We start from the raw sequence: 15300 nt of genomic DNA, 5'->3' as shown, positions 1-15300 counted from the left end.
GACGCCAGACACCTGCATGTCCTGTTGACAGAGGGAGGAAAGATGAGAAGACCTTTAGGACTCAAAACGGGAAGACAGAGTTGGAGGGGATGAAGAAGAGGAGGAAATTGGTAGAGGAACTGTGGCAAATAGAATGACGGAGATAAATGGTATTCAAGTGAGAGGAAAAACACGTGGGGCACAGATCAAAAGAAGCATTCAGCAGTGAACAGAGGTAAAACTTTTCTTATTTATACTCATAACAGATAGTGTTGTTATAATAAATCTCCTATTATAAAACAGGAAATGAGCCTCTGATTACAAAAGAAGTCTGAAAATGACATACTTCTTACAATCACTAAATTTTAGAACTCTTCAAAATTAAGACGAAAAGGAAGTTTTTCTCCAATTGCTTTTTCCCCCCCATCATACATGTAAGAATGTCCCATGTGAATAATCTGATAAAAGTGTCTATGTAAGCTCCCTCAAGTCCTCTTCCCAGTAAAAATAACTTGAGAAAATCTGATAAACAGGAAGTACAACTGCAAAATAACTTAGGTGGAAACAATAAACACAAGCCAGCAGAACAATTGAGTGCATTTCCAAAGAAAAAAACCCCATCTTAGTTACAAAAACAAATATATATATATATATATATATATATATATATAAAATATATTCACTCTCCTAGAACAAGGATGAACACAAAGACACATATTAAAAGTTTTCTTTTACTTGCAAAAGGCCGGCAAACTTGACAACACCCCATCCAAGCCGCTTGGTTTCTGGTTCAACCAAACTCATCTGGTAAACGTCTACAGCAAGGAACCTTTGGGCTTGTCCGCCATCTTTGCTGACCACCATACAGGCGATCAGGTCGCTGTTATCTGAAAAATATGAAAAGAGCTCAATTAAATGTATTGCTACAATGGCTTGTTTCACTGAAAACCCCCAATAAGTTATCCGTTAAAACTATATGAAGTGTAATAGGGTGACAGTTGTAGATTTCATTCAGCAAACATGAAATAAGCAGTTTAATCCAAACTAAAATGTCACAATGGGAAACTTCTGATCACTATTGTAAGGCCATATTAAATTGGAACACTGTCTCTTTAAGAGATTACTTCTGTTTGATTTTAGTGGCATTCAGACTACCCAATGCGTCATCCTCTCAAAAAAAGAAGAAAAACCCTCATGTGAATTATTAATAGCTAATGAGAATACTTCAACAAACCAGTAGCAAAAAAAACCAACTTAAAGAATGAAGTTCAGCGAAAACAACAGAAATGAGGGTCTGCAGTTTATCTAAAAATCTATTTCATATAGTCAGATAATCTTTCAGGTTTGGCCACAAGTTTTATTGCTAAGCTACCAGTGAAGTGTTTGAGAAGAGCTGGTTAGGATTATGTTTTACACAACGTTATGAGTAGCAGACGGAAGCAGAGTCGACCTGCTGCATGTGCTTTAGAAGGACAGAGAAGGTACTACGTTCCCACATGTCTAGGGGGAGCATAAAGAAACGAAACACCCACATCTTGACCTTACTGTGCTACAAAGCCTTCCACCCAGTTGACATGAAATCTGGAACTATTGACGAGCCCATTTTACGCCACTGGTTTTGGTTGACAAACCACCCACTCAGACTGACTAAATGTAAACCAGCTATGCAAGACGTACAACCCCTGATGAAGTTCTCTTTCTCTTGCAAAGTATATGACGCTCCTTTCTATTTATATCTCTCACCTTTTTTCTGATTTCTTCATTTCTATTCCCAAGTATTCCAGGTAAATTTGGACTGTGACTGATGTTGATTAAGTTAAACTTGATGATCCATTTACTTGTGAAGCTGAGGCTTAGTCAATTTAAATAGTCTCTAAAATACATGTATGGTAATAATGCTTGTTCTGAGGAACAGACTATTTTGGTGTTTCCATAGAAACTAGGCAACTGTCTGGGGTTCAGTTGTTCATACTGTACATGTGTTTTGGATCAAAGGGGGTTGCCAAGAACTTGGTATTACCCACTGAAGCAGAAAGAGCTGAAAAGTACCTGAAGTTGGAGAGGTAGTCCCCACATTTCTGTGGTGAAACCAAAAGACAAATGGTAAAAGAAATAAAAGTATCATCGACTTAATCCCCAGCAGAAGTGGGAAAAATGAAAACAGCACCAAAATGTTTACTTAAAGTAAAGTTAGAAAAATATGACCTGAAGGTACTTCCACATTCTATTTGTATTTACATGACTTTTTTTTTTTCTAGTGAGCATTTATCCATTAAAACACTGTTTTGTTTAAAAATAAATAAAGCATCCTATGCTAATGTTGAATGTCATGCTGCTTATGCAATTCCAGAAGGTATGTCTGGCAATTTTTAACATCTGTATTGATGATTAACTATGCAAGTAGGTTAGCTGCTTATGGGAAGAGACAGGGAGAATATCAGCATGGTTTTGTATTTTGACACATGACGGCAGGAACACATTCTGTACTGAACCAACTCTAAACTCGAGATTACACACGATATACCAAGACAGAGACTGCAGATAGAGCAGTAAGGCTAAATGAAGAGGCAGCATAGTGCTGGTCAATAACAGATGCTACTCTGTTACACTCAGAGCGGTCTGTTAACCAGTTCTCATTAATCTTATGATTAACTTTTCTTCATAATTTACATTGCAATCTCATTTCTATGGAAACAGAAAGCGGCCAAACTCCACTACTGTTCTTTTAATGGTTATCTCAAGATAATGAGTTGATCTTCAGATAACAAGGCCTGTTTTCTCGTGAAAACTAGATCATTTATCTCATTACCTCGAGAAAATGCTTTTTTCTCTAAGTGAAACGACATGTTACACCTGATTTCATTGATCAAAACAGAGCCTGTGACAACTGAAAAGAGCTAAAGTTCTGGTGTATATGTGTAATTCTGTTTGTTTAAACTTAACACACACTTAAGACACATTGCTATTTCAGCCTTTGTCAGGAGGCTAAGTTCTCATTTGTGTTGAAGGACAGACCACCTCCCCACTGCCCTACACCTCTTTCAAAAAACGATAGCCCTGCAGCACTCCTTCAGCTACAGACTGCTGCACCCAAAGTACGAAGGTTCTTGACTGCAGCAGCAGTTCCTGAAACCAGCACAGCTCCCAGTAGACCACAAACACACTCAACAAAACCAAAATAATTTCACAATATACATATTTTTTTTAAATAATTCTTACTCCTTAACAGGTTGTTAAAATATATGGAGCAAACCTGTGTGAAGCTTGCATGTTCTTAATCTACGTATGGTTCTTCCTTCCACAGCCAAAAACATGCATGTTTGGATGATTTGAGTCTCTAAATGTTGGTTCTGTAATGGACTAGACAGCTCCAGTCCTCTCAAAATGTGTGTTCTAGAAAAGTTATACCATTGTCAGAAATAATTCTGTGTAAAAACATGGCCCCACTCTGCTTCCGTACATTTCCTTTTTGTGATTAAAGTGGAACTATTATGTGCATTTCAGGCTAATTTATTTTTATTTCTGAGCCCAGAAGGGCTGGGATTGATCGAGTTATTGCCACAATTCGCTTTATTTACTTCAGACCGACCCTCTCCGTAGGCTGTCAGATCAGCCTGCGGGCAAAACGAGTGGATTGAGACTCTTCCGCATTAAGCCCCGCCTCCCGCCACCTCGCTACATCGGGAGCGCGCACCGCAACTGCTTTCGCTGTCATTGTAACATCTCATAAACAGAAGGATTAGGCTCATATAAACTCAATAAAAAAAAAATTAAAAAAAAAAAAAAAATACAATGTCAGCACATAGCGTACAGCCCTACATGTTGGAACCTGAATCAGACCCCGAAAACGAAGTGGAAAACAGCAACCCACAGCAACGAATGCAGCAGGATGTCTCTCTTTGGTAAACTCACCAGCCATCGTTGGAAATAACTTTATCCCACGTTTTCCACCCGCCTGATGTATTTGTACATGCCCTTGTTAACCAGTAGAAGGTAACCAATCACCGAACCTTATCCCCCAGGACGTCACAAGGATTTCCAAGTAGAAAAAACTCTCTAAAATGACGCTTTTTTCGTTGCCATGGAAACTGAATGGAGAGCGTGCTGGAACTCAAACTCAAACATGCGTTTAGGTGATAAAAACAGAACCGTTCACATGTCTGATGAGGATTCAACTCTGTAACACTGTAGAAAGCTCAGAAAACTTAAAATACCATAATAGCACCTCTTTAATAATGTTTATTTAAACTCAGTTAAATACAACTTCCTGGAAGCAAAAGACAAAAACGATGACTCATTGTTTTCATACGTTCTTTTAGGAGTATTGAACTTGTGATGGTTTCAACCATGAGTTTTGGTTTGTAAATACTTTGAAATAGACAAACTGCAAGGAAGTGCCTTTCAAATCTGGTTTGAGGAGGTCCAACGTACCATTTCCATTGTTTAGTCAGGTGGTGTTTTTTTTTATTCCTCTCTAGGTGAAAGGAAGCCATTTAAAAACATTGCCTTTTGTGGTTTCATGCTTTCGTGACACGAATCACAAAGCAAAATGTTCTTCTCTCAGCAAATAAAAGCCAAATATAGCATCAGGTGTTTAGCGTGAAAGGTCAGGTTGACACTGTTGAAGGCATGTTTGAGGGAATGTGTTGTTCATCCTGCCTTGTCTTGTTTCTCTCGGGTTAAACCTGCCAGTGTAAAAAAAAAAAAAAACCTGCCAGTGTAAAGATCATTGATAAAGACAATAGAGTGACTGTATGAGGGGAAAAACTCCGATACTTTAAACAACTGGTTAAAGCCGGAAAAATAATATTCCAGGTATTAGGAAGACTTACTCACAAATTACTCTTAAACTATAGGGGAAAAAAGTCCCCTGTAACTAGATAAATACGCTTAAAACAACATAAAAAATTTTTTTTTATTGTTTCAGTTGCTTTGAATTTATGTGAAACGTGTGTTAAAGACAACTACAGAGTTTCCGTGTATTAATTTGAAGCAGTTCTTTCTGCTGCTTTAATACATCTCCCATGTGTTAAACCAAAAGCACACTGGTTCCCACTTAAAAAAGAATTTAACTTTCACTCGCAGGATGTCTGAACCGCAAATATATGACGTCATAAAACACAATGCACAACTAATGACAACGACAAACACTTCATGGGTCAACAGTTATCAAATTATGTGGCTAAACGTAGGCAGTGGAAGTCGACTGGTCAGAAAAAGAAACCTGTGGTTGGAAGATTGCTTGTTTAAATCCCCTCCATGTATCAGGAAAAACCCTCCATCTGTGCTGTTCTTACTCAACCACCTTGCTAACAAGTAAAGCCAAGAAGGGAAAGTCTGTCAAAATCGCTGTTCCACCGAATCAAATATAGAAGAGAATATTGTTATTACGAAACAGATAATAACGAATCTTTCCAGCTTTTATATCTATCCGTCTTTAAAACTTAAACTATATAACAAGGTCTTCCATTGATATTAGCTCATCAAGTTTGGTCATATGTAAGCAAGTGTGTGTGGAATATTCTAACTGAGAAGTGACATTGAGACACTTATATTGAAAGCTGATCAGTATCGGAGAACACCGCTTTGTTCCACTGATTAGACAACAGGTTTGCATCACCACTGGTTCAGCAGATGAGTTTCCAGAAAGTACAGAAGCTCCAGCTGACTAAACACAGATGAAACGATAGCATGTAAAAGGCCACAACCTACATTTACCACTGATGGCAACATCATCACGTCCAAAATAAATGAATGGAAATAATCCAAAAATCTGTTTCAACGTATCGTTTTTCAACATTTAGTGTAAGACATTATGTTTTTAATGGCTATTTCATTTCTGTGGATGAATGATATTTAGGCAGGTTAAATCTGTAGAGAAGTGTTTTGATGATCTACTTAAAAGAAAAAAAAATTGATCTGTGACAGGCTAGAGAATTGCCCAGAAAAAATTCCCTGTTTTTGTCCTGCTATTGTGTTTGTTGCCCTGTCTATCATCTTGTTATTTTGGGAAGATGTTTGGTGAATTCCTCCATGTATTCGCTCTGGCATTGTCTTATTAGAGTTCTGCAGTATCACAGGATTTATTTTCATACTGTAATCATTTTTCATCAAGATCTTGTTCTGATGATCAGAGAGTGACCACTGCACAAACCATTCCCCCGCACATCCCAACGACTCTCAGTAGGGTTCGGATCTGGGCTCGGAAATGACTTCTCATGCTCCCTGAACCACTCTTTCCCAATCTAAACCCAACAAATTCTGGCATTTTCACCTAGGAAAAAGCCCATGCCATTAGGGAAGGAAAAAACTGAATAGATGGAATAGCATTCAGTATATTCAGGTAGTCAGGTGACTTCTTTCGTTGGGCTCATGATGTTGCTGAACCTCGACCTGATCGACTGCAGCAAGCCCACATAATAGCACCGCCCCACAGGCTTGTGTAGTCGGCATGATGACTCTGACACTTCACCTGCCTCTCCTCTTACCCTGATGCTCTTTTCACTGTGTAAAATGGAAAATCTGAACGGTCCTAGCAAACTGAAGCTTTGTTCTCCTGTGAAAAATGAATGAAAAGAAAAAAAAAAAAAAGAAAAAAAAAGTCTCTAGTAAGCGGTAACCGGTTAGCGCTGCCACATGTAATCTAAAATAAGCTCCAGACCTCTCTGCATTTGTATATTTGTAATTTCCTACTATACTTTTCCACCTTAAAGCTCCCATTGCTTTCCAATCTGTGTCCATATGTTCCTGAATGCAAAAGTTAACCTTTTTACAACTTGCTGTTGATAAAAAGCCTACGTACTATAAAGTTTTATCAATGGCACATTTATACTCAACACTAGAATAATACGACAGGAAGGCAAGCAAATGGATGCAGCGGTAAAAGTGCTTTTCAGAGTTTGTGTACATGAAGCATATACAGTTGTACAGGTGATATCCTCAACAGCAGCTTTAACCACGTGGAAGTCTCTAGATCAGGGGTGCCCTAAGTGGGGCCCGTGGGCCGAAATCGACCCACCAGCACTTTGCTTTTGGCCCGCTAGTCGTTGTTTGTAATAATACCCTACAGAGTTTAATGAAAAGTCAATATTTTCAGTGTCATGAACCTCAATAAGACTCGACTCAGAGGGACCTGGACTGACTTACGAGGTGTGAGTCAACCTAACATGGAGCGGCCGGTAATGTCCAAAGATAAACTTCATGTGTCCCACTAACTATCAGCTACTTGCTTTGTTCAACATGCACAGTTTCTTGTCGACATGTTGCACTTGGTTGCAGTTCAGTGGCTGTAATTATTGTTTCTTACCCCTCTTACTGTGGCTTTATTGTTCTATTGCCATATTAGTTTTTTATGTAACATTTTATTTTCCCTTATAGGAAAAATACATTGTATTTACTATTGAACAATAATTAAAATAACTCAATACATTTACTTGTGTTTCATTCTTAAAGTGTTTGGCCTGTGGCTCACTGGATCATTTTCAGTTTGACCCTCTGAGGCAAAAAGTTTGGGCACCCCTGCTCTAGATCATCATCAACACACACCTGTGCAAGGTGAGGGCTGAGACTGTGTGTTCATGCCGAGTGCGCACTCTTCTCTGTCATCACTAGAATTTACACACGTGTGTGTATGCACACTATAATGTCCCCTTCCACGTGTGCTACTGGGTGTTTTAGTGGACAGAAAGAAACTCATAGAATTGCAGGGGTGCTTTTTATAACTTCTCATTTATGTGTTTCTTACTGAGATCCAAGACGTCATCTGTCTTTATAAGGTCTTCAGGTCTGGTCAGAGGGAGCTGGGTTTCAGGCTCTCCCTGAAGCTGAAGTGACAAGGACCGCAGCATGAAAAACACGCGGATCGCCTAGGTGAAGAGAAGAAAGGTCCCATGTAAAACCACAGACATGGACAAAGGCTGTTAAAACGGGTGAACAACTCAACAGATAGAAGAAAGTGCAAATACTTCCATGTCAGATATTCAGCTGTCATTAGCAGGTTTGATAACACTGGCAGGCCATCAAACCAAAAGTATGTGACACGAGCCACACCTGCTGTGTGTTACAAAAGTAAACCACAGTATTATGTAATTACTATATGTAGTTATTTTAGGACACATAGATTTAAAAATAAAAAAATAAAACTGCAAACTTTTCTTTTAGGTCATGAACTTGTCAGAAGAAAAAACGTCTTGTTCGGCAGGTCCATACATACTACACGAGAAGCACGTCTGCAGCGGGGAGGGATCACTGCTGGGGGCGATGTCTGCTTTATGTGCAATGAACCCGGTTGTTACCTCCGCCGAGAAGGTTTTTTCCCCGGCGTCCTTTTGCTTAAGATAGCTTAAAAGGTTACGGTGGGATTTTATAAATATTTCAAGAGCTGTTGCAAATGTAAAAATGAAGAACTAATTAAATTCTGGTGGTAATCCGGATCACTGATTGGATCCAGGAATGTTTTAAAAGGATTCTTAAACATTGTGCTTGGCTGAGGTTTCCGCTCTCCGAGTTTCTAGTTTCATATTTAACGAGCAGCTTCGTCCGCGGCAGGGCGGATTGTGCACGCGGCAGGGTCCGAGTGTTTTAACGCCACATGTAAAAATGTTCGTACTTTCTCACCACCTCGATCAGCTGTTTTATCAAAACAATCCGTTTTGCCGGCAACAGCAAAAACGCGGAAGCAGCAATTCCGCTTCATGCTTTCTCTGTGTTAACGACGCCCACCTCCAATGTCCGACCAATCACACAATACTTCTCGCAGCCCCGCAAGAAAAAAGTTCTGCCAGCCCGGTGTGTCAAGAACTGTCTTCAAACACGTCCGTGAGAACAAAATGACATCATTTTCTACTCGGAGCCTCGAGAACAAGAAAAAAGTTCTCGCTTCTCGTGGAGTATGTAACAGGCTTAAGATTTCTTCAGGGCTCCAGACTAACTTGTAGCACCGGTGAGCCACACTTTTATTTTAATGCACCAGCAAAACAATTTAGGTGCACCTCTATTTTTGGCTTTTAAAAAAAAAAAAAAAAAAAAAAAAGCAGCTTACTTAAATTCATTCAAATTTTGAAGGATTGTCTGTTGATCATTACATGTAGAAATGAATGCTTATTGTGAAAAACTCTTTTCTCCAAGGTGACTTACATCTGAGAGTGAGAACATCACAAGCAAGAATTCAAAAAGTACTGGGGTCATGACTAAGTGGTAGACTGCTGTGAGTCCAGTCTGACACAAGTGCTGCCACGTAGTACTAGAAGCAGAGCAATTTTTTTATTTTGAATTATCTTTTTTTGTTTTGTTTTGGCTCCCTTCCCATACTTAAAATAGTCCCTTTGTTTAATTACAAGAACACAAATTCATTTCATAACATAGCCTCTGAGCATAAGTGCACGCAGCTTATTTAGTGCTGACTTTTGCCAAACAGCCTGCCAAGTCTTAATAGCTCATTCTAACAAGTGGAAGAGGTAAGCTACGTGCGGAAATGCTCCTTGAAAAGCTGAATTTTTAGCTTGTTCATAAAAGTAGATCAGGAAAAATGTTTGTCTTTATTTTTAGCTTGAATGTCAAGTAAAAAAAAAACAAAAAACATTGAAAATAATAAACTTAAAACGCAGCTCCACTGAACTGAATGTAACTAAACATTTCAAACAGAAATGACTCCTGAGGCTCAGCAGCGTCTCGCAAACTTTTCTTTTCCGAATTCACATTTGATCTTTTTCCTAATTATTAACTAATTAAAACTGAATTTTGTCAAAGGCAAGTCCTCTTTGACTTTATTATGTACCATGTTTATGGCTGCTCACACAACCAGAAACATCCAAAGTTTTTTTTTCCCCCCCTTCTGTTTTTTTCTTCTTCTTTTTTTTTTTTTTTTTTAAACAGATGGCAGCGTTTCATATTAGTAGTTTTGTCAAACATAATTATTACTCCTATCTATCAGCAGGTTGCCTAAAGTATGTTCTCCCCCTCTAACTCAGAGGTGTCCAGCTCCGGTCCCCAAGGGCCACAATCTTGCAGTTTTTCCATGTATCCCTGCTCCAGCACACCTGACTCATATTAACAAGACATTGTGTGGAATTTCATAGGCTGTTATATCCCTTTAATCTGAGCCAGGTGTGTTGAAGCAGAAATATTTAGAAAACCTGCAGGACAGCAGCCCTCCAGGACCAACGTTGAACACCTCTGCTCTAATGTTTTACCAGAAACGGATGCCGCTCTTTCACTTTTTCTGGAGCTAACAGCCGAGGCACGGCTGAGCTTCTGGGGGAGACTTGATCCAGGTCAGTGTAGGTGATGTTACACAGGCAGAAGGCTGCAGTGGTCATAAAGCATTCAGCTCTAATCCAGCTTTCTGCTTCACTATGCTCAGGCATTAGTGACAATAGATAATCAACTACAAGCAAATTCCACCATGTTGCACATTTTACATCTGATTCCAGTTTCTGTAAATCTCATCTTTGCCATACTGGTGGTCTAATATTTACCAGTCTTCACTTCAAACCACAATACAACATAGTGTATAAGTGTGGATCAGACTCACCCCAATCTCTGGGCTTTTTTTTTTAATTCATCACAGAGCAAAGAGGAAACTCAGAATAAGCAGATAGATAATTAATTCCTTTAACTGGACTTAAGAAATTTCAGGAACATTTATGCAACAGAGAAACAAAATCCCACTGAATAACTTTTTGGTCACATTTGCAACCATAATGATTGCACTCTAAAGCCCCGTTCTGCTGGTTTAGGTTCTAATTTTAATTAAAACCGCAAGCGGTGATATAGGCCCTCGCACCATGGCGCCGCTCGGCATAATGCCACCGCCTCCCCTGGCAACATCCTTCCCATGCCTCTCTCAACCTAAAGTGCAGCCAGACTGCACTTCAGGCCATTAAGGCCTTATGAAGAGTCAATTCCTGTCACCAAGGGGCGGGGCTAACTTATAATGTATTTATTGACATGCACAAATGTGAAGGATATGACTGGCATCATCTGTAGCAAATTTGGTGCAGGTTGGTTGTTTTTTGTGGGAGTTATGTCGGTTTTCCTTTTCGTTGCATCACATCTGCTTTGCTGCCCCGCCTCTCCTAAATGATATCCCCTATTAAAAGAAATAGCACAACTTTTAATCACACATGTCTCTTGAGCATCCTGACTCATTTGGGTTAAAGTTGGATAAAATTCTTGGGAGGAGTTGCTCAAAATGCATGGCAAAGAAAATGACAGAAATGACCCCAAATATGTCACCTTTTTCAAAATGGCTGACTTCCTGTTTGATTTAGCCCATATGTCCAAGAGACTTTTTTGAAGGTGCTGGAAGGGTCTACAAGTTTCCCGAATCATATCCATGTCAGTCAATGTAGTGGGCGGGGCTGATTGATTGAAATTTTTTAGGGGGCGCTATGGAGCCATTTACTATCTTCTCGACTATATTTTAATTTTACTCTATTAAGGGCATAACTGTCATGACCCATGACAAGTATGGTGAAGATCAAAGCTTTCATGGCTTTGTTACAGGTACTTCCTGGTTCACTATATCAGACACTTGTTGTTGCCAAGGGGTGGGGCTAGTTCATAGTCGTATTATTGAATTGTAGATTTTGTTCATCATGGGACTGGCATCAAATGTGTCGATTCCTGTGCTGATATGTTGTTTTATGTGGGAGTTTTAGCAATAAGTCTTTGTTAATGAGACATCAAACTTTGAGGGCCCGCCCCTCCTAAACTAAATCTTCTATTAGAAGAAATAACACAACTTTAAATCACACATGCCTCCTGAGCATCCTGTGCAAGTTGGGTGTCAGTTGGACAATATCCCTAGGAGGAGTTGTTTAAAATGCATGGCAAGAAAATGACCCCAAAAATGGCACCTTTTTCAAAATGGCCGACTTCCTGTTGAATTTAGCCTATATGTCCAAGAGACTTTTTTGAAGGTACTGGCAGGTTCTCCAACTGTGCTGAATTTTATCCATGTCGGTCCATGTAGTGGGCGGGGCTGATTGATTGAAATTTTGTAGGGGGCGCTATGGAGGCATGCTCCATTTATTCCATAATGTTTCAATGGGGCTTAGTTCAGGGCCTTACTGTCATCAGTCATGGCAAGTTTGGTGGCGGTCCAAGGTTCCATGGCTTGGTCACAGGTACTTCCTTTTTCATGGCGTTGGACCGCCATTCGCCATGTCCCGTTTAGCGTAGCGACTTGAGGTTTTTATTGTGGCATCATGAAAGGGTTTGACATGTTTTGGAGGAGTCTCAAGTGTTTGGGACCATTTGCTTAGAAGCATGACCCTCAAACGTGGAAAAAACCACTTCCTGTTGTAAGTGGGCGGGGCTTAGGTCTACACCAGCAATGGTCACATTAATCTGTTCAGGACTGATCCCTTATTAATCCCTATAAGTTTTAGGGTGATCAGATCAAAATTGACAATTTTATAGTGATTTATGATGTCACGCCGCCGCATGGAACTTTGCCATGGCGGGCACGCCGTGCAGCGTAGAGCAACATCCTTTACCAGATCTCTTCACCAACATGTTTTGTGATGCCTGAGTGAATTTGGGCCATGTGGTGTCCACCAAGCCAGAGTTATGGGTGTGTGAGCAAAAAACAACACTTTTGACCTCCAGGCAGCCAGACTGCACTTCAGGCCATTTAGGCCTTATGAACGGTCACTTCCTGTCACCAAGGGGCGGGGCTAACTTATCATCTAATTATTGACATGCACAAATGTGAAGAATATGACTGGCATCATCTGTAGTGAATTTGGTGCAGGTTGGTTGATCTTTTGTATATAGTTGTGTCTTTGGTTTGTGGATCATAGACTTTTCTCTGTGGGATTTGTGGTGTGTTTATACACTGTTAGATCTGTATTTATTACAGTCATAAATTGTAATAAACTTTTATCTTGTTCCTGTATGATCACATCCTACTGCAGTTATTTAGATGACTTGAATGTATTGAATAAATGGGGAAAAGCATTTAAATTTCTTTATTTTAAAAACGCTTCAAAGTGTACAAAGTAGCTCAAATTACTTAATTAGTAACACAAAGTTATAAGTAAGAAACAATACAATCAACGAACATGTAAACAATAGATTCCACAGAAATGCTATTTAATTGTGGTTTACTAGAAAAAAAAAGAAAGAATCAAACACCAAAAACAAAACCAATGTTGTGTCTGTGCAGATCAGGAAACTGCTCTTCAGTAGCCACACAGCAACTGGGAATCAAGCCTTGTTTCCTTCTGAGGAGCTGGGATGTGAGTCTTCTTAGGTCCTTCACATTTATGTCATCAAGACGTCTCTGCAAAATTATACAAAAGATTGGTTAGATAAATAGAGCCACATTTTACTAACTGATGGAAAACAAAGTGAAAAGTGAAAGATCAGATTTTTTAGTGAAGGTCTGTGTCTACCAACTTTGTTCAGAGACTAAGTTAATATATTACTGTAATATCTAAAACTAATGTCTGGATGCCAAAGCAACAAGTAACATATGGAAGACAGAGCAGTAGGTAACAAGCTCAAATATAAAATTACATTTATGTTACAACAACAAATAATACATAAAACAGTTACCATTGACGAGGCTGAAGTTAGCTTCCGATCCGCAGCTTATGGCTGCAATATGTGTAAAGGGCAATTACACTGAATTTTTTGGAAACACCACCACATTAGACCAGGTACTGACAAAAAACTGGTATAGTATGTGGAATATTTTAGCCCACATTTGAAGAGTCTAAGTGTTTTAGTTTTTTGTCAGGACCTGATGTAATGTGGTCCAGATGCCAAAAAAGTCATGAAATGACCCTTATTTGCATTTTCACAAATAGAATAAAGATTTCACAAATCAGACACTATGTTTTATTGAATCTGCATAGTATGTGGAATATTTTAACTCAGGTTTTAAGAGTCCAAGTGTTGTAGTTTTTTGTCAGGACCTGGTCTAATGTGGTGTTTCCGAAAAATTCAGTGGAATTGCCCTTTACACATATTGCGAATCGGAAGCTAACTTCAGCCTCGTTTACCATTGTTGGTTATTGGAATACTGTGGAATTCCTGTAATAAATGTTTTTTATCAGTAATATCTTGAGACAAAACAGTGAACATGAAACTGCATTTTACCTGTACTACAGCTAGCCAGTCACATCTCTGGAAGCTGCAGGTCGTCTTCCTCAGACTGACCCGCTTGTCCTCGGACCGTCCACCAGCCCTGCCTCGGCCTTCCTGGCAACCTTAACATGTCATATTCATCACTGAAAACAAGTGTGTACACGGATCATCGCTGTAACAACATTCAAACATGTAAATTCTGCATTATGTCAGTGTCTGACTGCCTGTGTTAGGCTGATTCAGTCTAACATCAGCTGAATATATGCAGAAATATTAATAAAGTTAGAATTAGCCTAACAACTATAGCTAGCTTAGCACGTAGCTTAGCCTCTTCTTAGTACCACCGTTTATTCCATACGCGATATTGTCATTTTTACGTACTACTTTGCAAAAAAAACACCATAAGAGAGTATCATTTTCAGCATGACAAAGAGCCTGTTGTGTTAACAGTTACTTACCGGTTCATGTGTAGCTGAAATACTGGATGGAAATAAACTTTGAGTCTTGTGGACGGTGACGGTTCCGCTGTATTTAGAGGATGGGAGGGGTGAGGAGCATGTTTAGCTCACTACTTCCGCCCTGTGGTGGTTTGTAGAGGTAGCAGTTGTGTGGTTTTGCTCACTACATGGCGTTTGCCACCTAGTGTTGGAAAGAATCGCTTTGAAATCTTACATACTCTGGCTTCAATACATTGAAAAAAATAATCTAAAAGTGGATCAAATATGCCACAGTGTTTAATGAAATTGAAAAAAAAAAATCCCACCAGTTTTCCATAAATGGATGTTACATTATTTTTACTTTATTCAAAACAAGAATTAGCTGCTCATTCTCAGAACCAAAGCCTCAGATTTTTTCTTTTTCATGTAATCCCCCACAGTACAGACAAAGAGCAACAGGGAGGAATAATACATAAATGCTTCAAGTTTAGTTTTAATTCATTATGCTTATTAACATGCCTGTGACATTTGTTAAAAACTGTTAACATCATTTACATAAATATAGTTTTCAGTAACTTATTGTTGTAAGTATTAGCCGCACTGGATGTTTTAATCAATCCATCAACAGAGCTGATCCAATACCACTCTATCCAAGAATCTGAACAAATGTCTATAAATCAAAGAGCAATCAGTCTGCTTCTAAACAATAAAACACATATGAAACTGATTCACATAATTAATAATTCCTTCAGATGGACCTGCATGTTCATCTGTACATACATGTCTA

The 15300-nt window shown here is 39.1% G+C and overlaps 1 protein-coding gene across 5 annotated transcripts in view; it reads right to left on the bottom strand.

The window, feature by feature from the left end:
- The window catches only part of clec16a (C-type lectin domain containing 16A), a 55339-nt gene that overhangs the window by 7251 nt on the left and 32788 nt on the right, over positions 1–15300 (bottom strand). For all 5 annotated transcript variants that reach the window (XM_079252413.1, XM_079252416.1, XM_079252415.1 and 2 more), the window contains exons 18-20: positions 7724–7844; positions 715–866; positions 1–21 (exon numbers count right to left, since the gene is read on the bottom strand). The exon at positions 1–21 is cut by the window's left edge and continues 184 nt beyond it. In XM_079252413.1, coding sequence (XP_079108539.1) covers positions 1–21; positions 715–866; positions 7724–7844 — 294 coding nt within the window. The remainder of the gene's footprint in view (positions 22–714; positions 867–7723; positions 7845–15300) is intronic.

Source organism: Telmatherina bonti, assembly GCF_933228915.1.
Source record: "Telmatherina bonti genome assembly, chromosome: 14".
In the NCBI taxonomy this organism is placed as follows: Eukaryota; Metazoa; Chordata; class Actinopteri; order Atheriniformes; family Telmatherinidae; genus Telmatherina; species Telmatherina bonti.
This window is presented reverse-complemented; position numbering and strand designations above follow the sequence as displayed.